This window comes from Dreissena polymorpha, chromosome 3 (genome assembly GCF_020536995.1).
Source record: "Dreissena polymorpha isolate Duluth1 chromosome 3, UMN_Dpol_1.0, whole genome shotgun sequence".
NCBI classification, from domain to species: Eukaryota; Metazoa; Mollusca; class Bivalvia; order Myida; family Dreissenidae; genus Dreissena; species Dreissena polymorpha.
Window position 1 is genome coordinate 112,585,002 of NC_068357.1, and position 24,414 is coordinate 112,609,415.

The following is a 24,414-nucleotide window of genomic DNA, read 5'->3' on the forward strand; positions in this document are numbered from 1 at the left end:
TCATTGAACTCTTGCTATGTTCTTATACATATATTATATAGAAGATGCTAACTTATTCATTGAACTAAGTATGTTGCTCAAATATTTCATTGTCTATTTGTATAATAATGATCACGTTATATTTTACACTGTTGTTAAGGTGACTTATAGGCCTATTAGGCCGGGTGTTCTTGTATGCATTGTATATATGTCTGTTAATCTCCTGTACGTAAACACATGTCACTATAATAAAAGATTATCTTATCTTATCTTATCTTATACATGGTATACATTGTGTACAGAATCACATAGAAATAAAACAAACCATATACATTTACATGTATCATGTGATAACTGTACGCAGGTATTGATGATGTTAATTGCATTCATAAAAAATGTGTTTTTAATCGATTAAAAGCAAAAAAAATTCATACCGACTTGTTTTGATTAATCCCAAAGTGAGCGTGGTGCTTTATACATGTACGTACGTGGCATTTGTAATATAGGCGAGTGACGACACAAATAAGATTGTTGTAGATACACGATTTATTATTCAATACATACATGTACCACATTTCATAAAACATACACATAAGCAAAAAACAGCGTCATAATTATTTTTTAACATATTCATAATCTCAAAACCTACTAATTCTTGAAGTTTACGATTTCACGAAAAAGTCCAAGATCACTCTCTGCTTGAAAGCACATTTCTCCTTTACGATCTTATTTTTTGCAATGTTAAGGAGGGTGTCTGCCGTTGCTAGGAAGTCGCCATCCTTTTCATGTCAATGGCTATAAGATCTTTAAAATACCCGAGAAGATCACAAGAAAGTGATCGTCGCAACGGCATGCAATAATTTTTTAATTAAATTGTTTATCATAGGTGATAATAAATAATTAATAAACGATCGAGTCAATCAGTTTTGGTGTTACCGCACGTCTATTATAGACATTCACAGTTTATTTTACATTACTTAATCGGACTCCCATAGCGCGGTAACGACTTGACACCTTTATGGTATGTTTAATCCGATTATCGATAATTGCGCGAGCAAAATGTGTGACACCGCACTCGTTGTGCTGACTAGGTATTGTTATTTTCACGCCTCGGGCATCTTGAGAATTTAGACCGTCCGGTATACTCAATGTATTTTACGTTGAAAATGACCAAATTTACGGAGATACCCGTCCGGTTTCCGGTTTTCAGAGAGTTCGGTTTATTCAACATTTTTTAACAAAGAAATAGAAGGAGAAAATACGGGACTGGCCCGACCGTCCGGAATCGGGAGAGTTCCGGTATTCAGAGAGTCCGGTATTGGCAGAGTCTACTGTAATGGTTTTATTTAGACATACATTAAATGATATACCCTGACAAAATTCTGGAATAAAATTTTTAAAGGAAAATCACATGTCTTAAAATCGAATACAAATGATATCATATCCGAGCTTATCACTCCGTATTTTGCACTATAATATTGTCTGAAACCTCTCTTGAATGCACGTACGGCTTCGTAGAGATAAACAAAATTCCGGGGGAGCATGCCGCCGGACCCCCCTAGCATGCCGTTTGCGTACACTGAAAATCAGCCCAGTTACGCCCCTCGTTCTCTTCTTGATAACTGCTAATGTCACAAAATATTCTCAGTAAATATTCGCTTCTTTATTTTCCATGCGGACTACTTCATTAATGTGGAGGGTAAACATATCTGTAATTAGGGTGGCATACTCTATTTAATGTAAATATGTGTTCCTGTTAACGCTATAAAATATTTAACCTGTTAATTAATGTTTGACGGTAATGAAAGCTATTCTTGCACGGTATTGTTATGAAGCAAGGAAGGCATACAATATGTACTAATCTTAACGTAAAAAAACAACAAATAAGTAACATAGAATTCGATATAAAATTCGATATAAATATGTGGAACGATAGAACGCGTTAACTGGTTTTAGGTATTCAAAAGGTGTTGGATTTATATAATGTAGTGATAACGGAACATATAACTCGGTTCAGACCATAACTATGCATGTACCTAAGCATTTATCGTTATGACCCCATAAAACGTATCGAGTATTTTTAGCATTAGTGATTCATGTTTATACAGTTTTTAGTACTTCAAGCTTCTACTGTAAATTGTTTTTCCTCATTCTTTTTTGTAGTACAAAACAGTATGCTTACGCACTTTATTTATTAATTCTCCTTTCTCTCTGATACACGCATATTGTTCTCATAGGCATTTAAATCTGTGCATTATCACTACGGAAGAATAAAATGTTTTGTTAAATACATTTGAAAAAATATAATAAATTGAAACACATTAAAATGAAAAAATGATTCAACTGTAATATGTATTTTACTACTGTTAATTTAATTATGCTAACAAGTCATAAAGAGTGTTATGAGCTTTAAAGATTATTTATATTACCATATACATGTATTATACACGTGTTTCTCAAAGAAAATGGATGTAAGCAAATTTATCTACATTGATAAACTGAAATTCACGATTCACGATAAAGTTTATCGATGTGTTTTCATATACGAAACACCATTTGTATGTTATAAACAGTATAACACTGTGCTTTTAAAGGCATCTTGTCATCTTGCTTCCAGTATTACTCATTTAGTATTTTTTCTTGTAATAATTTAAAGGCGGACGAACGAATTCTAAAGGTTTGTATATAAATGAATGAATAGATACCTGCTAGGGTATTGCTGCTTTTATTCCCCATTGTTTATTCTGTTATATAATAAAGAATGAATAAAACATTAATATTGAAATCGATTGGACTGGTTAAAAAAAAAACAAGTAAATCGGTATTTTATTATAACAGTTTTATTTTGTTTATACATTTTGGTGGAAGGTGTAATAAAATAGAATATAATTATAAATTTCATATCTAAAGCTAAAGCATTTTATATGATGTTTTCAATACACAATTTTTATCAGACGTGTGTTTATACTTCCAAGAGTGCCTTCTTTTGTTGACACATGTATCCAGAACCTAAATTCCCCAAACCCGTATTCCACTGCGAGAGATTTGACCGTCATTCATCGAGTTCGGTGTTAACCCATTAAACAGCGCAGGCCCAGATGATGCGGCATCTCATCTGAGTCTATGCTGTTTGCCAAGGCTTTTTTTTCTAGACGCTAGGCATAAATGGGTTAATGGGACTTGTTCGCGAATTAAGAAATACTTTTTATAGGAAAGTTTATTGGTAACTTCTTTCGCTAAAGAATTTCTGTTAAAAACCTAGTACAGTCTCTAAAAAAAAACATTACAAGGGGAAGTAATGATATGTTGATCATAAATCACTGACTTCCGAATCACTAGGCTAACATGTACCAAGTTAAATAGCTTTGTACACGTAACTTTATTTTAAGCCAAACCCGTGGTTTACATTGATTATTTGCAGTGACAGCTTTCGGTCGTTAGAGTATATCTGTGTAATTAGTGTTAGTTCTTGCGCTTGTTCATATACGTCACCAAAAACTTCACAAAGTTGGTAATAAGCATATTTTTAAGTTCTAGAACATGTCCCTTTAATGACCCAAGAGTCCGTGTGTTATTGACCTCAAATATCTCGATTAGGATTAAGTTGAGTTAAAAGCACGAACCCTTTCGCCCAAACTTTGATTCAAAAACCAACTTTTGATTAAGTTCTAGGCAGTAAGAATTCCGTTATAAAGCACTTTGTATGAGTTATATCATATTATATAAGCATCGTTTTATGAAAACTGGGCTGAACGCATGTGTTTAGTGTCTTCCCAAATTAGTATTTGCCGTACTCACAGGCCAAACTGGAACCACAATTTCCACCTTAACTAGATCACAGGTGTTTGGCGCGTGGCCAATTCACTGAAACAATATCAATAAGTCATAAAACAACATTTTTCGTCACTTTGACAAAAAAATAATTCAGATATATTATTGGCCAAGCGCCCAACACCTGTGAAGTAGATTATCGTTCAGAAGTAACTTCCTTAAAAATCCATAAAATCCGATCCTGTCGTCCTAAATCGTCTGTGCGGACTGCTCAGGATAAACCGTGAAAACATGTTAAGAACATGCATGAAAACCAGTTTTTCAGAACGAGGCTAAGATGTTATCAGAACTGTCTGATGACCCTGTCTAAAGCTGCAATCAGCTTCAAATCTGATTGGGCTGTTCAAAGAGGTTGAACTGAATGCTGCTTTTGTATTAGTAAGGCTATCTTAGTGTAGTGCGCTAATGGTTAGTCTATTAAGGTATCAAGATTTTTTATGGATCTTTATTTAAATGCACTTGCTCATACAAATATAATAAACATACCTGATTTTCATACTATTATTATTGATATAACTTATACTATATCTTCATTGGAGTAATATCATATACAATTTTATTTATTTTTGACTTTAAGGAAACAATCGCACAGTTTTACCCTTTTCAAACTTTTTTGAATGACTATTGGGGTTTTCGTGAATTTTCAGAAGATGTTAAAAAATAATTAAATAATAATTGTTTTTAACTTATTGGAATGCTCTTTGTTTTCTTCCGATATTTTTTTATTTTCTTTAAAGACACGAACAAATTGATCAGATGTTCGGATTTTCCGCACCTAAAACTCGTTATGTGAAATATGGTTATTTTTTTTTATTGCGTCCGCAGTGTCCACTTTGCACCAAAAAGCTTTTTCATTTTCGTTTAGACTAATTTTTCATTAAAAGGTTAGAGAAAAGACATAGGGGCATTTAGCTATTTGGTCAACTCAACAAAACTGTATTTTTTCCAAATAAAAAATGGCATTTTTATTTCCATTTGTCTACTATAAAATGTCGTCAAAATCGTTGTAATTTAAGAAAGGTTATATGGATTTTACTAAATATGGATAAAATAGTTTTATTCTGCGCTTACTCGCTACAATTTTTAGGGGCTACAATCCGAACGAATGATCAATGTGTTGCAGCCTTTATCATAAGCTGTTTGCCTTTTTAGTAGAATTAGTTTTGAGAAAATGGTCTCAAATGTGAATCTTGATTGAATACGGTGTTATATAGCTTTTCTTTATCTTGTTAATGATTGTGTTTGTGGTACATATCTTGCTTTTATTTCAATTTAACTAACATAATTTAACACGCATATAAATCGAAATGCTTTCACGCACTATGATTATTTTTCGCAAGTTTGTATAGATTTACCTTTAGTTACGCTTGTATATAATTATCTGTTCTTTTTTCAATCATTTAACATACAATAAGCTGAATCTTAAGAAGCTTTGTCAAATCTCCCCTTTAAAATGACGTAAGCAACTTTACGCTACGAACGACGTAACGTTGATTTTGCAGATAAAAGGCCTCGTGGAATACGTCAAGCGAGCATTCAGGGACTATTTGTTACGTAAGATCTGGATGGACCCAGTCACGAAAGCAAACGCGGAAAAAAAGGTATCCGAACAAATAAAGGAATGTCGTATACTTATATTGTAGTACAAACTGCAGTTAACGAATCCATCTCAAATGCCATAAATTGACGCATTTATATTAAACGGATCTAGTTTAAGTTATTTCGCATACTTATTATTTACATTTTATTTTTTTTGTTATATTTTGAACATCACGATTGCACTTTGAATTTACGTATGTATTACGTAGTTGTAATGTCTTTTGTTCACTGTCATGTATTTTTTCGTAAAAAAATCTTAAAAGGCTGATAATAGTAAATGTGTGATGTAATTTTAAATAAAGTTTTAAGAAAATGGTTAAAGCAACTTACAGTCATAAAGAACAAAAGGTTGATATATGTTTGCAATTTCTATTTCAGCTGAACGAGATAATAGACAAAGTGAGCTACCCGTCCTTCATCCTGAACACCACTTTCCTCAATGAGTTTTACAAGGAGGTAAATTGAAGCCCTTTATTTCACATCGAAACAAACATAAATACTGGCGGTTTCGGATCGCATTAAGGGCCAATTATTATAATTCTAAATTAAGTGTACATAATTATGATGATGAATATATGATGATATGATATGCATGCGCCTTTCATTCTACGTTTCCAAGTATCCAGTTAACTTTATTCTATGAACCGCATTTTACGTAAATTGGTTTTATGCCATATGCGGCCAGCGAAGCTGCATGCACGCCTGTGCATTTTTGCAGTCTGGTTAGAAACCTTGCGTGACTTCATTGCGGACATGGTTGCTTCTTACCAGAATGCGCGGATGCGAAATCCGGTATGGAGCTACGCTGGCGCATATGGTATAAGACCCATTTTCTTATTTCGCGGCTCTTATTTCAATGTATGTGTTGCAGATGCTCGTAGAGAAAGACTGGTTTAGTAATTTGCTGAGTTGGCGCAGGTTTACCATCAAAAACATGGTGATGTCCCTAAATCAGCCCTTCGACAGAACTAACAGGTACACTTTATAAATATATAATAAGTCCTAACAGATGGGTAACAAATTAAATTATTAAGTTAAATTTCCGATCCAGCAATATAATTATTTTCTAGTGTCAAAAGAAGATAGAGAGAAATCAACCTGTTGAATTCAACGAAAAATACCCGGAAATCTGACTATTTTACTTATTCACTCGAATATTCAGCTGCAAACCTTGATATTAAATGCTGTTAAGAGTTAATTGGCCAAAGTGTTACTTATATTTATACTATTTGCAGAATTTTATCAAATTCTCAATTTATAAGAAAATATCATCAACAACTCCTGTGCTGAACATCTGGGACAGAAATCTTCAGAAAGATCATCGTATCTTGATATTGTTGACAACAAAAAACATAGGAACATTATTGCAAAATTACGTTTGTCCTCTCACAAATTATCCATAGAAACGGGCAGACACCAGAATATTGACAGAGATCAACGCAAATGTATATTATGTAACCTTAATGACATCGAGGATGAATTTCACTTTGTTCTTAAATGTCCTTATTATAATGATGTTAGGAATGCATTAATTCCGAAATATTATAGAATCCGGCCAAATATGTTCAAGTTTATTAAACTACTTAATAGCTCAAACAAAACTGTATTAAGAAAGCTAGCCATGTATTGTTTAACATGCTTTAAAATAAGAGAAAATGTCATATATATGTAGTGTTAAATAGAAATACATTTTTACAAAAAAATAAGGTCAGAAATATGTAATTATACCTATATTTGTAAACCTATATGCATAACATTGTGTGACCACTGTGTATTAAACCCATCCATGTACCATTCTCACGAAATATGTTCACGAACTATGTTTATTTCGTGTTTATTTAGATTATTTATTCTATAAAATTATGTGTGTTTTTGTGTGTACTTCAACGCATGCTGTTATTTATATGTATGTTAATGACGATGAGCTTCACATGCTTAAGTCAAAAATAAACTATTCTGTTCTGTTCTGTTATGATGCTTAAATTAGTATCGATATTAATGTGACGTTATTGTATATGTAAAATGTTTAAATATGAAAAGGTTATAAAAACATTGGAATTAAAGCATAAGCTAAATAATAAAAAAAAGTGATCGGTATAGGACATCGTTTTTCTTAGTAAGGAAATTTAAAAATAAATAAAATAATTGTATGCACCAGCGTGCTTTGGCTAACCGCGCAATCAATTACACCATTTGCATCAATTTAAATTTAGATATCTACCTTACACCATGTCCATCAACTTAAATTAAGTGCTCAACCTTACAGCATTTCCATCAACTTAAGTTAAGTTCCTCAACCTTAAATCATTTCCATCAACTTAAGTTAAGTGCTCAACCTTACAGCATTTCCATCAAATTAAATTAAGTTATCAACCTTACAGCATTTCCATCAACTGAAATTTGGTTCTCAACCTTACAGCATTTCCATCAACTCTAATTAAGTTCTCAACCTTACACCATATCCATAACTTAAATTAAGTTCTCTACCTTACACCATTTCCATAAAATAAATTAAGTTCTCAACCTTACACCATTTCCATCAACTTAAATTAAGTGCTCAACCTTACAGCATTTTCATCAACTTAAATTCAGTCCTCAACCTTGCACCATTTCCATAACTTAAATTAAGTACTCAACCTTACACCATTTCCATCAACTTAAATTGAGTTCTCAACCGCACAGTATTTCCCTCAAATTAAGGTCTAAACCTAACGCCACTTCAATCAACTTAAATTAAGTTCTCAACCTTACATCATTTCCATCAACTTAAATTAAGTTCTCTTCATTACACCATTTTTATAACTTAAATTAAGTTCTCAACCTTATACCATTCCATTAACTAAAATTTAGGGCTCAGCTTTACAGCGTTTCCATCAACTTTAATTACGTTCTCAACCTTACACTATTTCCATAAACGTGACCGTGTTTGTCCGTCTGTCTGTAGCTGGATAAACCCACCGGTGACGGTGGAGTCGGACTACTCCCCGGTAAGGAACGACATCATCTTCCCCATAGCGCTCTTTCACCTGCCCATATACAGCCACGATGGGCCCAGGTACATCTGATTTTATATATTACATGAGTCTCGTTCTGAAAAAATGGGCCTAAACGCACGTGTGTAAAGTGTCGTCCCAGATCAGCATGCGCAGTCCGCACAGGCTAATCAGGGCAGATACGCCTAGACTCGATTTTTGCTAAGAAAATACTTTCCTTTAACAAAAAACAAACAAACGGAAAGTGCTGTACCTTATTAGCCAGTGTGGACTGCACAGGCTAATATGGGACCACACTGTACACACGTGCATGGATCGCCGTTTTCCCAGAGCGAGGCTAAATTAATTTTGTTGTATTAGGTCACGTTTTCCATAACCATTATTTTGATAATTAGACAAAATGTTTCGATGACGAAAAGAAAAGAAACCACATGTATATCGCATAGGGTCTTAATTATTGACGTTTTTTATGTCATTCATACGAAAACAGTAGGATAATGTGCTTAAATTGGATTGCTAGGCCGCCTAAGTTTTATATTTTAGATTAAAATGCAATGATGATTACTTGTTTCAATATATATATTTCAAACGTCGTTTTAGTGCCTTAAATTTTGGAGCAATCGGATCCCTGATAGGCCACGAGATCACGCACGCGTTTGATGTACAAGGTGAGAGCAGACAAGCTTACCGTGTATTAATATGGGCCTGGTTCTGAGAAATCTGGGTTTGATGCATTTGTGTAACGCGTCGTCCCATATAAACCTATGCTTTCCATCAAATGTAAAGTGTCGTCCCTGATCAGCCTTTGCGGACTGTACAGGCTAATATTGGATGACACTTTATGTACATGCATTAAGACCAGATTTGCCAGAACGCGGCCCATAGTAATAGTCGAATGCAAGAAGAACATTGTTAATACACGCATGTAGAACTGTATTGTCATTAACCAGTTACGTTATTTTCAATAACAAACAAACATGTACCAAGCTTAAACTATTTCGCATACCCTTATTTTATTCAAACACCTCAAGAACGGTTGTTCTCAAATAAATTGGTGCAAGGTATGTATGCCTTAACGTGTTTGTACGGTTGCGAAGTTATGTTCGTGGGTACCTGGAGCCCGTTTTACTAAATATTGTACGACAAACTTAAATAACGATACATTATTTAGATGAAGCATACATTTTTGTACCAACAAGAATGATAACTGGAGTTCAGTAATTGAATTAATTTATAATATTGTGGTATGATTCATATACCCTCTATTTTAACTGTTATTATTTATTTCGCCATGGCGTAGTGGATATGATTTCCTTCTAGCGATCGGGAGGTCACGAGTTCGATCCCCACTGTTGGGGGCGATCTTAAGATCTGCCCCAAAGGCACTCCATACCGAGTCTACCCATGAAAACAGACTCGAGAGCGTGTCAATAATCCTTAGGATTTCGAGCTTAAATAAACAGGTTTAAACTAACTTTAATGTATCTTATGTTCTTTGGTAAATAAAGACGGCATCTTCGTGTCTCTTCAGGTCGCCAGTACGACGGCCAGGGTGAACTCCGAGACTGGTGGGACCCTATCACGGCGGACATGTTCAAGGAAACCACCGTCTGTATGAAGGACCAGTACGACCACTTCAAAGTGCACAACATGACGGTAAGCCCGGCTAAGGGACACTGCTTTGTAGCGTTCATTTAGCAACTAAAAATATTCCTTATTTATTGGCCTCTTTAATAATTGTTGTCCCAATAGGACAACAATTTGGATTTCTCGTGCGTAGAAATTACTAGTTATAAACGAAAGCTTGAGCCTGAGTATGTCAGTAACCCGATATTTTATTTTAAAAACTCACCTTCAACTGGCATGTTTAATACTGTTTACAACTCTGTAGTTTTTGTGCCGTTCGGTTGGACGGGCTGACGGCGTTCAGGATAATGTCTACTCTTTATTTCAAATACTTTCATTCGAATCATCATGTGGAATGTAACAGTGTTTTAGGGAATAATATATTGGCCAAGTTCGTTAACCAGCAAGATTGCCAGAAGAACTTTTGAATAATTGGCCCTTGAATTTCCAAAAAGTTGCCATATCAGGGTGCATGATCAACGGGGTTCACATGGGTTAATAACACGGGTTGGACAGAATGAAAACAACCGTTACGAACTTTTTTTGCAAATATCTCAAAATATTGAAATATGTTTGCAAAAGTCTCTAGAGCATGGTTTTTCTTGCAGTTTGTGCCGATATCTTAAGATTTAAGATTATATGTACATTGTTGAATACGCCTGAAATTGGTGCCAAATGTTCACGTTGAATGCAGCACAGCCGTGTATATGAATTCATTACACATCGAATTTTTGCCAAGAACACAGGCTTATTTAATAAAGTAGTTCCGATGTTTTCACATTGCCATAAACCGCATAAAATAACTATCTTTTATGCGCTAGTTGGAATTCTTCAGAAAAATTGTTTGAAAGCGTTATTTGAAAAAAAAAGTACCACTTACCGGTGTGTTTACATCCATTAATATCCATTTGTGAACCCCATAAATTCACGTTACCCTGCACCCTTCATATTAACCGTGTCCGCTCAAAATGAGATGGTTTAAATCAGATTGTCATCAAACGTTGTGATATTAAGTGTTGCCATTTAATCTCGACCAAGCTAGATAACAAGCCAGATTACATGCTGCGCTTCTGAATTAAAGACCTAAAATTTAACAAAAAAATGATAAATATATGCTGTCCGCTCTCTAACTTAGGGTCAATGCAACCCAACCTTGAAAATAGTTTTACAAATCGGCACTCTTGTTTCATTTGCATTGCAGGTGAACGGTGAACAGACACTAGAAGAGAACATCGCCGACAACGGCGGTTTGAGAGCTGCTCACGTGGTGAGGGCACTGTATACATATGAGCCTCGATCTGGGAGAAGGGAGCTTAATGCATCTGCGGAAATGTCGTCCTTAATTAGCCTGGGCAGTCCGCAGATGCCAATCAGCGACGAAACTTTCCGCCTTCACGAATAATTACGTTGAAAGAAAGTCTCTTCGAAACGAAAATTCTCTCTAGGCGGAAAGTGTCGTCCCTTAGTGTCCTGTACGGACTACACAGGCTTATCTGGGACGACACTTGACGCAAATTCATCAAGCTCAGTTTTCCCAGGACGAAGCTCATACGTTGGTTGTACATGGACTGTTTGGATCACAATTATGTTTGGTAAACAAATTATGGACGTACTCAAGTGTAACAAATGTGCATTTGCATTTTCGACGATGTCCATTGTAAAAATACTTGTGAAATTTTCACGATATCATCAATGACGACGATGAAGATGAAAATGATATGGTGATTTGTTATTTGTTGATGATGATGATGTTGATGATGATGATGGTGATGATGATGATGATGATGATGATGGTGGTGGTGGTGGTGGTGATGATGATGATGGTGGTGGTGATGATGATGATGATGATGATGATGATGATGATGATGATGATGATGATGATGATGATGATGATGGTGATGATGGTGATGATGGTGATGATGATGATGATGATGATGATGATGATGATGATGATGATGATGATGATGATGATGATGATGATGATGATTGCAGGCGTTCGAGCTCTGGATGAAGGAGCAAGGGGAGGAGCTCCCCCTGGCGGGCCTGCAGCTCGACAATAGACAGATCTTCTACATCAGCTTTGCTCAGGTCAGCTTGCACAGTCCTAATTTAGGGACAAATTTATAAAATGTCTCAAGCCTTGTCAACTCGGATTTAATATAAACTACCATGTTCAAATCACAAAAGAATACTACGGTATATACGTTGTGATACAGACTTTGTAAATGACCTATTGCGACATCTCAACCATTGATTATATTGACATGCGTTATCCCCCGCCAAAGGCGGGGGAATATAGAATTGCCGTTTTCCGTCCGTCCGTCAGTCCGTCCGTCCCTCTGTAAAAAACTTTTTAGGGCTTGATCTTAGAAACTATATAAGATATCAACATGAATCTTTAAAGGTGTATAGATATCAATAAGGAGAAATGCCGTGCACAAGAACCATATCCCTACACTTTCTTTAATGAGAGTAAATGTCCTTTGTTTGTTTGTTTTGAATGATGTTACTTTTCATGGCTAAATAACAGACACCATGCAAGACTTCAACATGAAACTTAATGGGTGTATTTATATTAATGAGGAAAAGTGCCATGTTTAAAAACCAAAACCTTCACTTTCTTAAATAATAGTTATTGCCCTTTGATGTTATTGTATGATGGGACTTGTCAGGGCTATATCTCAAATATGATATAACACTTCAACATGAAACTTCACGGATGTGTAGAAATCAATGGGAAGAAGTGTCATGCACAATAACCATAACCCTGCACTTTCTTTACCTAGAGTTATTGCCCTATTGTTGTTTTTTGTGATGTAACTTGTCAAGGCTATATCTCAGATAAAACTTCCTGGGTGTATAGCTATCAATAAGGATAATTGAAATTCATAAAAACAAGTAGCATACACTGCATTATTGGTTATTACTATAATCAATGGATATGCACCCATTCATGAACACAATTTCCTTGGCGGGGGATATGAATTCAACACAATTTCTTGTTGCTTTACATATTTGGTTACTAAAAGCACACATTTAATTACATCATTGCGTAATCCTGACAATGTACTACTTATACTTGGACAAACATCTGTTGACTCACAGACAGGTGGCTCGAGTGTAAATTTTCGAAACGTATTCGAATATATTTGCGTACTCCATGCCTTAACTTAAACCTTCAGCTTTTTGTTTTCATTAAACGTTATGCTATTACAATGCAAATCTGGTAGTGAAGTGTATTTTGCATTAAGAAATATATGTGTTGTTTTTCTTCTTTTTTTCAGTTATATTGCTCAAAATGGAAGGAGTCCGGTATAACAGATTTCCTTGCACGTGATCACCACAGCCCTGGTCCGTTCAGGTAATAACAAAAGAGTTGTATATCTTAGTGTAAATTATAGTTTAGACCTATTTATGTTTTCCGGCTGCATCAAATGCTTAGGCTTATTGAAATGCGCTCGAGTACGTTTCCTGGGTAGAACCACTAATTGATGTCTTTGGGGGAAATCTAAAGAATGCTCCCACCGTGGGGGTCGAATCCATGACCTTCCGGTCGCTGGGCGGACACCATATCCACTACGCCACGGTCATTTATAGTGACACAATGCAAATATAACTTTAGATACGACCATTTACATGATCGCATGTTCAGTAAGTAATTGACAATCTGATTTAATAATGATTGACCCACTGTCGCACTATTTTATCGTTCTATATTTGAATGACAACGAAATTATAATTAATGTACATCATGTTTTGTTCGTCCACGCAGGCCATTACAATTTGTTTTATCAAATTCATTAACATGACAGCATGACAGAATGGTACTGAATATCCGTTATCAGAACTAACATTTTGTTCATTATATTGGAGATAAAAAATATACAAATACGATTAATTGAAAAAGTATACCATACTTCATTAGCGCTTTGGACCTTAATAAAGTGTGGTTACATAAACTGATAAAGCTGCCAAGGGAAAAATAGTATATTTTACAACTAACATTGGAGGCTAGCTTTGGAAAACCGGAGATGTATATGCATGTGCGTAAAGTGTCAACCCAGATGTGATTGTGAAGTCCGGACAGGCTAATCAGGGACAACGCTGTCTGCTTTGTTCGAATTGTTCGTTCAAATGAAATCTCTCCCTAGCGAAAACAATATTTGGCGGAAAGTGTCGTCCCTGATAAGCCAGTGAATACTGCAGATGCTTATCGGGGACGATACTTTACGTACATTTAGTCCCTTTTTCACAGAGCGAGGCTCATTAAAATAAATTTTTTTTAATTTCTCCGCAGGATCGAAGGTGCCTTATCAAATAATCTCGCATTCCAAGACGTGTTCAAGTGCCCTTATACGTCACGCTACAACCCTTCCCTCAAGTGTCAGGTCTGGTAGAGCGAGACATGTGGTTCAAAGGGCCATGGATCGTATTCATTAAACGTCTAAGATGGATTCTACTTGACAGTTTAGGATTTCTAGTAGAAAGCATTCGCTTTGGCGTTGTTCACCATGCTGTTTAAATAAATTGAAAATTGTAAATTTGAAATTAAAATAAAACCTGTGAGGCAATACAGTTTTTTTGCATTTGCTATTAAAGCGTTGCAATTAAAATACTTTAAAATTGCACGGGTGAGTGTTTTAACACACAAATTTCATATTTAAGTTGGAACGAGACTGTCCTCAAGCTGAAAGATTGTTCTGAATAAAGTTAATGTTACATGGCCAGATGATCAAAACGTATCAACAGTTTATTCTAAAATGCTTGCAAACAAGTGCGATTTTTTTTAAAGAACGTGCAATACTTTATTCAAGAAAACGCATGTGTTTATCGTTGGAATTCCTATCGGATAACATGCTCATCTTCATGTAATTATTTCAATTGTTACTTATTGGTGGACTGTTAATTTTGAATGCTTCCAGATTTCTTGATAATGATACATTTGTTGACAGCTTCATGAATATTGCACCAGAGTGTGTCTTTCTTCTGAAATGTTTATTTAAGTATGTATTATGTTTTGTTGGCATTCGTTTGACGAAAATCGTTTTATTGGCAATACGGTTTTCACGGTTTGACGAAAACCGTATCAAAAGCAGAGTTTTACAGTGAATACATTTCAAAACTGTTGGTACAGCATTGACACAATATGTAGAGTTTGTATTAGTGTAAGCAATTATTTGTCCTTTGTATGCATTTATTAAAGCTTAAATATATGTGTTTATGTATAATCCACTCGCGGAACCAGTACATAAATGCAAGTCTTTCCTCTTAACTCTTTGTTAAATTTAATAAACATTTGATTCACTAAGCGTCATCCAAAACGAGTTTGGCATGTCTTTAAATGCGTGCCGTTTCGAAAAGATATGTTAGACATTTAATGATTGTTTGCATGTGTAATCATTCATATAAATGATACTCGCTAAATGAATCAGGGTTGTATGCATTTGCGTATATATCGTTCAGAATACCCTTTGCAGTCCAAATTGGCTAATCATGGACGACACTTTCCTCTTTACTTTAATAGAAATTTTCGTTTAAAGGAATTTTTTTTTTTTTCAAAAATCAATTTTACGCGGAAAGTGTCGTCCCTGAAAAGCCTATGCGGACTGCACGGGCTAACCTGAGAGAACACTTAAAGCGCGTGCATGAAATTCCGTTATATGAGATCGAGGCTCCACAGATTTTACTGCCTATGATTACCCCGGTGTGTTAATCCAATCAAAATCTTTAGTTGGTGTTGTTTGTATCCACTTAATGCAGATGAGTTTTGTATTACTTAAATTCAATTTATCGATGTAACACTTTGTAAACATTCACGTATTGACTACCCCTGACAGGTCACAAGGGCAGGTCCGCACATAAGGCTGTCGTGAAGACGCAGCGAGACCTGTAAATAAACTCTGACATTCACACACACACGTATTGACCACTTTTTCTTATTATGTAGAAACATACAAAAAATGTGTGTTTGCTTGTTGGACATTTTTTAAATGTGTCTGCAGTGAATGCTTAAAATATATTTCTTTTCTACGCTATGATTATTTTCCGCATATTGCTAAAGCATGCCACACAGTTTTCCATTCTGGTTTAATTATGTGTTTTTTTTAGTTTTATGTTGCTTTTTATTCTGAAATTATTTTTATCATGTAAATAATGTGTTAGCTTTTTAAGTTAAAAATGGCACAACATGCGATTTTTAATGTTTTACCCGGCTCCATTTTGATGTATGTTTTACCCGGCTCCATTTTGATGTATGTTTTACCCGGCTCCATTTTGATGTATGTTTTACCCTGCTCCATTTTGATGTAATAATTCTGTGTATTTTAACGCCGTGTTTAATTTTCATCATGAACTTTGCGTTCAACATGTTCATAACGCAATATATTGGTCAACAGTTCGGATTTCGATATTTAAATAATGATAAAATTACGGGCATAATCAAAGACTATGATTTTACAATGCATATTCAAACACATTCCCAGAAAAAACCAGCATATCATAATGTTAAAATGAAAGAAAGAATAAAATGCTTTATGTATTTTCATCTCTTGCTTTGAAATATAACAAGTTGTTTAATCATGATGATCAAAGATCTTAAGTATTATCATCTCTGGCTTTCAAATATACGTATTTTTTATGACGTGTAGTTTTGCTTACAAGTGTTTCTTGAGTACTTCCATGAAATGGTGTTTCCTTTATTGTTTAAATGCGTGTACATATTTATTACTTCTAGTGTGTCAATCTTTGTTTACGAAGATGGGGTAGTGTTTTGTGTAAGTGGTATTTTGTGAATATTAAACTTTTTCAAGTAAAATATTGAAAAGGCTTGTTCTGTTATAAAAAAGTACATGTGGTTTGACATGTCGATTCTTATATATATATTTATTACAAAATAACAGTTGAATTATTGACAGAGTTTGTGAAATATTCTATAAATAATTGTTTAATACCCTAAGTGTAGCTCAACTTTAATAGTTGGTTTTGTTGGGTCGTTTATTGTTTGATTGTGTGATTTGTCATTTTTAAGTGAAATTCATGTGACGTTTCAATTTGTAAATATGTTTACGTTGTGGATTCAATACGTTATTAATCTGCTGCTATTTCACAATTTTGCAAAGAATATTCTATAAAGAATAACTATTTGTATGAGAGGTATGTACATTGTAAGCGAACAAAATATTAACGTATGCATTTGAAAGGTGTATACATGTATGCCAACTGTACAAAGTATGTCTCTATGGGAACAGATGCTAACTGTTCAAGGTATGTCTCTATGGGAACATATACCAACTGTTCAAAGTATGTCTCTATGAGAACAGATGTCAACTGTTCAAAGTATGTCTCTATGGGAACAGATACCAACTGTTCAAAGTATGTCCCTATGGAAACAGATGCCAACTGTTCAAAGTATATCTTTATGGGAACAGATGCTAACTGTTCAAAGTATGTCTCTATGGGAACAGATGCCAACTGTTTAAAGTATGTCTTTATGGGAACAGATGCCAACTGTTCAAAGTATGTCTTTATGGGAACAGATGCCAACTGTTTAAAGTATGTCTTTACGGGAACAGATGCCAACTGTTCAAAGTATTTCTCTATGGGAACAGATACCAACTGTTCAAAGTTTGTCTCTATGGGAACAGCTGCCAACTGTTCAAAGTATGTATCTATGGGGACCGATACCAACTGTTCCAGGTATGCCTCTTTTTAAACAGATGCCAACTGTTCAAGGTATGTCTCTATGGAAACAGATGCCAACTGTCCAAAGTATGTCTCTATGGGAACAGAAGTCAACTGTTAAAAGTATGTCTCTACAGAAACAGATGCCAATTGTTCAACGTATGTCTCTATGGGAACATATGCCAACTGTTCAACGTATGTCTCAATGAGAACATATGCCAACTGTTCAACGTATGTCTCTATGGGAACATATATCAATTGTTCAACGTTTGTCTCAATGGGAACATATGCCAACTGTTCAAGGTATGTCTCTATGGGAACAGATACCAATTGTTCAAAGTATGTCTCTATGGGAACAGATGCATACTCTTCAAAGTATGTCTCTATGGGAACAGATGCCAACTGTTTAAAGTATGTCTCTATGGGAACATATGCCAACTGCTCAAAGTATGTCTTTATGGGAACAGATACCAACTGTTTAACGTAGGTCTCTATGAGAACAAATACCAACTGCTCCAAGTATGTCTCTATGGGAACATATGCCATCTGTTCAAAGTATGTCTCTATAGGAACAGATACCAACTGTTGAACGTAGGTCTCTATGGGAACAGATACCAACTGTTCAAAGTATGTCTCTATGGGAACATATGCCAATTATTCAAAGTATGTCTCTATGGGAACATAGGCCAACTGTTTAAAGTATTTCTCTAGGGGAACAGATGCCAACTGTTCAAAGTATGCCTCTATTTAAACAGAAGCCAACTGTTCAAAGTATGTCTCTATGGGAACAGATGCCAACTGTTCAAAGTATGTCTCTATGGGAACAGAAGCCAACTGTTCAAAGTATGTCTCTATGGGAACAGATGCCAACTGTTCAAAGTATGTCTCTATGGGAACAGATGCCAACTGTTCAAAGTATGTCTTTATGGGAACAAATGCCAACTGTTCAAAGTATGTCTCTATGGGAACAGATGCCAACTGTCCAAAGTATGTCTTTATGGGAACAGATGTCAACTGTTAAAAGTATGTCTCTACGGGAACATATGCCAACTCTTCAAAGTATGTCTCAATGGGAACAGATGCCAACTGTTCAAAGTATGTCTTTATGGGAACAGATACCAACTGTTCAACGTAGGTCTCTATGTGAAAAGATACCAACTGCTCCAAGTATGTCTCTATGGGAACATATGCCAACTGACTGTTAAAAGTATGTCTCTATAGGAACAGATACCAACTGTTGAACGTAGGTCTCTATGGGAACAGATACCAACTGTTCAAAGTATGTCTCTATGGGAACATATGCCAATTCTTCAAAGTATGTCTCTATGGGAACATACGCCAACTGTTTAAAGTATGTCTCTATGGGAACATATGCCAACTCTTCAAAGTATGTCTCTATGGGAACAGATGCCAACTGTTCAAAGTATGCCTCTATTTAAACAGAAGCCAACTGTTCAAAGAATGTCTCTATGGGAACAGATGCCAACTGTTCATAAGTATGTCTTTATGGGAACAGATGCCAACTGTTCAAAGTATGTCTCTATGGGAACAGATGCCAACTGTTCAAAGTATGTCTTTATGGGAACAGATGCCAACCGTTCAAAGTATGTCTCTATGGCAACAGATGCCAACTGTTCAAAGTATGTCTTTATGGGAACATATACTAATTGGTCAACGTAGGTCTCTATGGGAACAGATGCCAACTGTTTAAAGTATGTCTTTATGGAAACAGATTCCAACTGTTCAACGTATGTCTTTATGGAAACAGATGCCAACTATTGAAAGTATGTCTTTATGGGAACAGATGCCAACTGTTTAAAGTATGTCTCTATGGGAACTGATGCCAACTGTTCAAAGTACATGTATGTCTATGGGAAGAGATGCCAACTGTTCAAAGTATGTCTCGTTTGGAACAGATGCCAACTGTTCAACATAGGTCTCTATGGGAACAGTGCCAATTGTTCAACGTATGTCTCTATGGGAACAGATACCTACTGTTTAAAGTATGTCTCTATGGGAACAAGTGCCAACTGTTCAAATATGTCTCTTTGGGAACAAATGCCAACTGTTTCAAGTATGTCTCTATGGAAACAGGGGTAATATGCTGATTAAAAATGAACATGTTTGTTAACAGACTGGGTTCACACCTGAAAGAGCATGAATGTAAGCAGAACGGGTGTTGAATGGATTGAAAATATACATATAAAAATATAATATTAGCATTCGAGAGTTGGTATCTCAGAAACTGCCGAGCTTGTGTTGTTAATGCTGTAAATATTTATGTTTTTATGTTTGTATGTTTGTGTACATTTAATGTACAAATAATACACGAACAAATTATTTTATTATATGTGCAGACATTTCGCTATTTTTGCAAATAAAATTTTAAGCAACACTATGTATTTGTTTTTCCTTAAAAATACGCACATTGCACCAATAAGATTTTACCCAGTCACCTTTTCGACTCCATTTAACCACTTTTACACCTTGCTGATAAATGGTCATGATAAATCCGACTCACCAATGAGGTTTCTACCGTGGTAACGTTGGTTTTGTAAGATTTTATTTGGGGAGCGAGTTTCAACCCCACTTGAACAATATTTAAAATCGTTCTAGACTATGTACAGATCAACATTCGGGCCAATCCTTAAGATTGATTGTTATATGTTGCTTGTAGAGTGTTAGCAATCCTTTTTTAACATTTAACTTTAACTCGAACTCGGCCTAAATATGTTCAATATAAACATTCGTACCAAGTTCCATCAATATTAAAATACAATAATAGAGTGTACAGTGCTTGCAAGAATTTGACCTGGTGACCTACTTTTAACCGCACTTGAATTACATGTATATTCAAATGTGGCCTCACGATTGCACCATAGACGAGGCTTCCAAATCCGTTACAAGGTGTTTCTAATATTTGACATGTTGACATATTTTTTAAATTAATTATGTTTATATTTATGTCAATTTTCTGTAAAATGTCCTCTTTATATAATCGAAACTGCTACTCAAAAAGAGTAGGTTGAGGCAGATTTTGTTTAAAGAGAATATGGTTTCGTATTTCTTAGCGCGTTTTACGACATCTGATTTTTGACGGGAATAAAACTCGGGTACAGTTTAAATTGATCGGGTACGTTATAGTATATTTTCCGTACTCGGGGTACATTAAAGTGTACTTAAGAGTACCGACGTGCATCAAGTAGTACCCGAGCCAACAATGACCAATCGAGCCTTTCTTGGTGTGTTTTGTTTGTAGATTGCAAATGAAGTAGATACGTATACTAGAGACACACTTGAGCCATTTTCTTGGTACATCCAGTATTCTATATCGCTTGGCAGATCTAATAACGCTAACGGAGTGGGGTTTAAACCCATCATCTTTTTGTCGCTTTTAGGCACCATGCAGTGCTTCTGTCCGGCCTTCTGAAACGAATTTTTAAGCGCAAGTTGAACATTTTTAGTTGTCTATTCTTGTTCATGTGTATTAACTGGCCAACCATCGGGTCATATGGCAGATATTTAATAACAGATATCATTGCTTTACCATTATAATAAAACAAACATAAATTAGCTTATCCTACGTTTTTGTATTTTGTCGAATTTTTGTTTTAAAATATAAACCACCAATTGCAAGAAACAAAAAAATATATGAATAAAGCACCAACACGATATCAAAAGGATTTTTGCAGAATCTTAACTCAGCCAAGCGTTTTTTCCAGTATATGTTCTTAGTGTTTATGGAAACAGAATTCATGATTACACAAAAATGAAAAAAAAACAACGAAAAACGCTGCCAAAACTTTAATCATTGTCGGATAACAACAATTTCATTACGTTATTTCTGCAAATCATAATCAAAACATTCACTTCTAAATTATTGACAGAAACCTGAAATACTCCGGAAACATGATAATGTCATATTTATAATGTGTTTTTACCATGCAATATTTATTCTTTATTAACATGTGCAATAATAATTGAACGGTGAGCTACCAAGGGCCCAATCAAAACAACAATGTATTGTGGCATAAAGTAGCACCGTGTTTTCAAAAATATTCGTTCTGTCATTTCGCTCGCCATTGAGGTGTAAATTTGAAATGCGTGGCAGGAAGGTTGTAGCCTGTTCTCTCACAACAAAGCTCTTGCAGTTGTATCTGGACCGTAAACCTTAACTGATTGTCAAAACTGGATATAATTGAGTCGTGTTCTGAGAAAACTGGGCTTAATGCATGTGCGTAAAGTGTCATCCCAGATTAGCCTGTGCAGTCCGCACAGGCTAATCAGGTACGACACTATCCGCTTTTATGGTATTTTTAGTTTCAAGGAAGTCCCTCCTTACCGAGAATCATGTTTCGGCGGAAAGTGTCGTCCCTGATTAGCCTGTGCGGACTGCACAGGCTAATCTGGGATGACACTTTACGCACATGCCTTAAGCCCAGTTTTCTCATAACAAAGCTCAATTAAACACAACAATTATACTAATAACGCATTAGGAGATTACCGATAGGTTTGAAGCGGAAACTACAAACATATTCGGTATTAATTGTACACGCAGTGATGTTTTAATGATTAAGGTAAACGGTCGATGACCGGAGTATAGAAAAATAATGTTAAATGATGTGAATATAAATGAGAGTCCGCATGCTAATACAATTCACCTTGAAGTAATGCAATGCATGTTCTGGCTGTATGCATAGCATTGACAATGATATAATTGTTTATTATACCGAATTCTGAAACATTACTTGTATAAGCATTTTTATCATAGATTTATGAAAACTGCGGAGAAAACCATTTATTGAGACCAACAACCGTAGAAACTTATTAACGTCACGTTTATTGATGGTACTGAAAAGATGAAATGCTATAAATGTTTTCTTAATTACGTTTCTTAACAAATAACATTCTTTGCAGGCGTGTTATGCCACTTATCACCAAATATACAATTTGCTGTTTCATTAAATTAATATTTATGCTACATTGATTACATTTCTTTTAGAGCGGGTTTTAGCACGTGCATTTTACTGCAATATTTTCTTTATTTATTCGGAACTATTTTTGAAACATTAAGCTCCGCCCATAATTTATTGCAGAATAACCAACACTTGATTTCGTTGTTTGTCTATATAAAACAAGTCGCGTGCCGTGTTAGAATTTGATATATTTATGGAAAGCAATATGATGATGATGATGATGATGATGATTTGTTTTAATTATAACCCCCACGCTTTTAAAAGCGTGGGGATATTGCATTGGTATCCGCGTTCTGTGTCCTGGACACTATCTCCTCCTACACTATTAGCACTAGGACCTTGAAACTTACACACATGGGTCAAAAGTTATGGGGGTAAAATGGGGTAAAATGAGAACATTTTCACTCATTTTACTAACACCATGCGACGCACATGATATAGAGAATAATAGGTTAGTGTTGATTATAGATCAGGTTTATCATGCGAGGCTTAGAAAACAAAAAGCACGAGCCTTGGCGAGTGCTTTTTCGTTTTCGTGCCGAGCATGATAAACCTGATCTATAATCAACACTAACCTATTATTCTATTTATCCCACTTTTTTATTCAGTAAACCTTTTTATTTTAACAAAATTAGTTTTATGAGTGTTTGTCGTACTTTGATAATGACTGTAGTGTAACCATGATCAGTGTATTACTCCGCGTTCCAAAAATAACCGCTGATCAAATTATCATTTAAAATAATCAGAATATCGTTCTGTGACAAAGAATCGTGCGTTACTAATAACAATTTTATTCATATTGAATTGCAAATCTAAAAGTTTTATAACATTAATATAACATTTAGTTGTTAAATACAAGGAACTACATTTGTATACAACGTAGCCTAACACCACACACAATTCACTTTCGATGTTCAAACTATCAACTAGAACACGAGGTGCAAAACATTTGCTTCTTTGTTGTAATATGTGGTTATTTCGTGACGAAATAACAATAACAACTTGGATTTTATTTAATTATTCACATTAAAATTTTTAATGTGGAAAGTGGCACCAAAGAATTGTGAGGCAAAGTTGTTCGAACGAGAGAAAGACATTTGCTGGTGAAGTGACTGGGTGGGACGAAAATCAAGATCAACTTGTTCAACGGTAGACAGTGGTTGTGTAGGCTGCATTTCGACCATAGTTTCAGTGCATGAAGGTGAACAAGAGGAAGCTGTTTGTTTGTTACATTTTCTGGACTGAGCAAGAATGTTGGAACACTTTTGCTGCTGTTCAAAAGATATGGTGGAATAATTGGTTATGGACTGGACATTTTTGTGCCCTGTTATGGCCATGATTTCAGTGGGTGGAATGTTTGCATTTCGAAGTTTTTGGACCAGGAATTTGCGAACTGAGTGGTTGGTTATTCTCTTGTGCTCGGGAAAGCCGGCGTCTTTTGCCATGGCCTTCAGCATCTGACCCAGCTTGTTGACACCCAATTGTTGACGCAAGAACCACTGGGATGCAGTGTCAATTGTGCGTGTTGCCAGGTAGAAAGGGTGCTGATCTGAAGAAAAATCAGATGGACGCATATTCGAGTACAGCTTGTAAATTAACACGGGATTTCTTGGTCCAGAAGTGCCGAACATCTTGGGAGACACTTTTCTTATGTCAGCGATGTTCTCTCCTGTGCGCGTTTTCGTTTGCCGCTCGTTTAACTCGAGATACTCGACACCATTCGAGTCTAC

General features: G+C 35.4%; 2 protein-coding genes across 30 annotated transcripts in view; one reads left to right on the forward strand and one right to left on the reverse strand.

The window, feature by feature from the left end:
• Positions 1-20,103, forward strand: part of LOC127871060 (endothelin-converting enzyme homolog) — a 123,533-nt gene extending 103,430 nt beyond the window's left edge. For 10 of the 29 annotated variants that reach the window (XM_052413691.1, XM_052413689.1, XM_052413690.1 and 7 more), the window contains 11 exons: positions 2,636-2,656; positions 5,313-5,411; positions 5,788-5,865; positions 6,281-6,384; positions 8,354-8,464; positions 9,003-9,070; positions 9,934-10,058; positions 11,230-11,295; positions 12,021-12,116; positions 13,313-13,389; positions 14,326-20,103. In XM_052413691.1, the coding sequence (XP_052269651.1) occupies positions 2,636-2,656; positions 5,313-5,411; positions 5,788-5,865; positions 6,281-6,384; positions 8,354-8,464; positions 9,003-9,070; positions 9,934-10,058; positions 11,230-11,295; positions 12,021-12,116; positions 13,313-13,389; positions 14,326-14,425 (945 nt within the window). In that variant the 3' untranslated portion in view covers positions 14,426-20,103. The remainder of the gene's footprint in view (positions 1-2,635; positions 2,657-5,312; positions 5,412-5,787; positions 5,866-6,280; positions 6,385-8,353; positions 8,465-9,002; positions 9,071-9,933; positions 10,059-11,229; positions 11,296-12,020; positions 12,117-13,312; positions 13,390-14,325) is intronic. The other 19 variants (XR_008045090.1, XR_008045091.1, XR_008045078.1 and 16 more) reach the window with 19 other exon arrangements.
• LOC127871061 (uncharacterized) overlaps positions 1-24,414 on the reverse strand; it is a 161,791-nt gene that overhangs the window by 111,202 nt on the left and 26,175 nt on the right. The gene's annotated exons all lie outside the window — the stretch shown is intronic.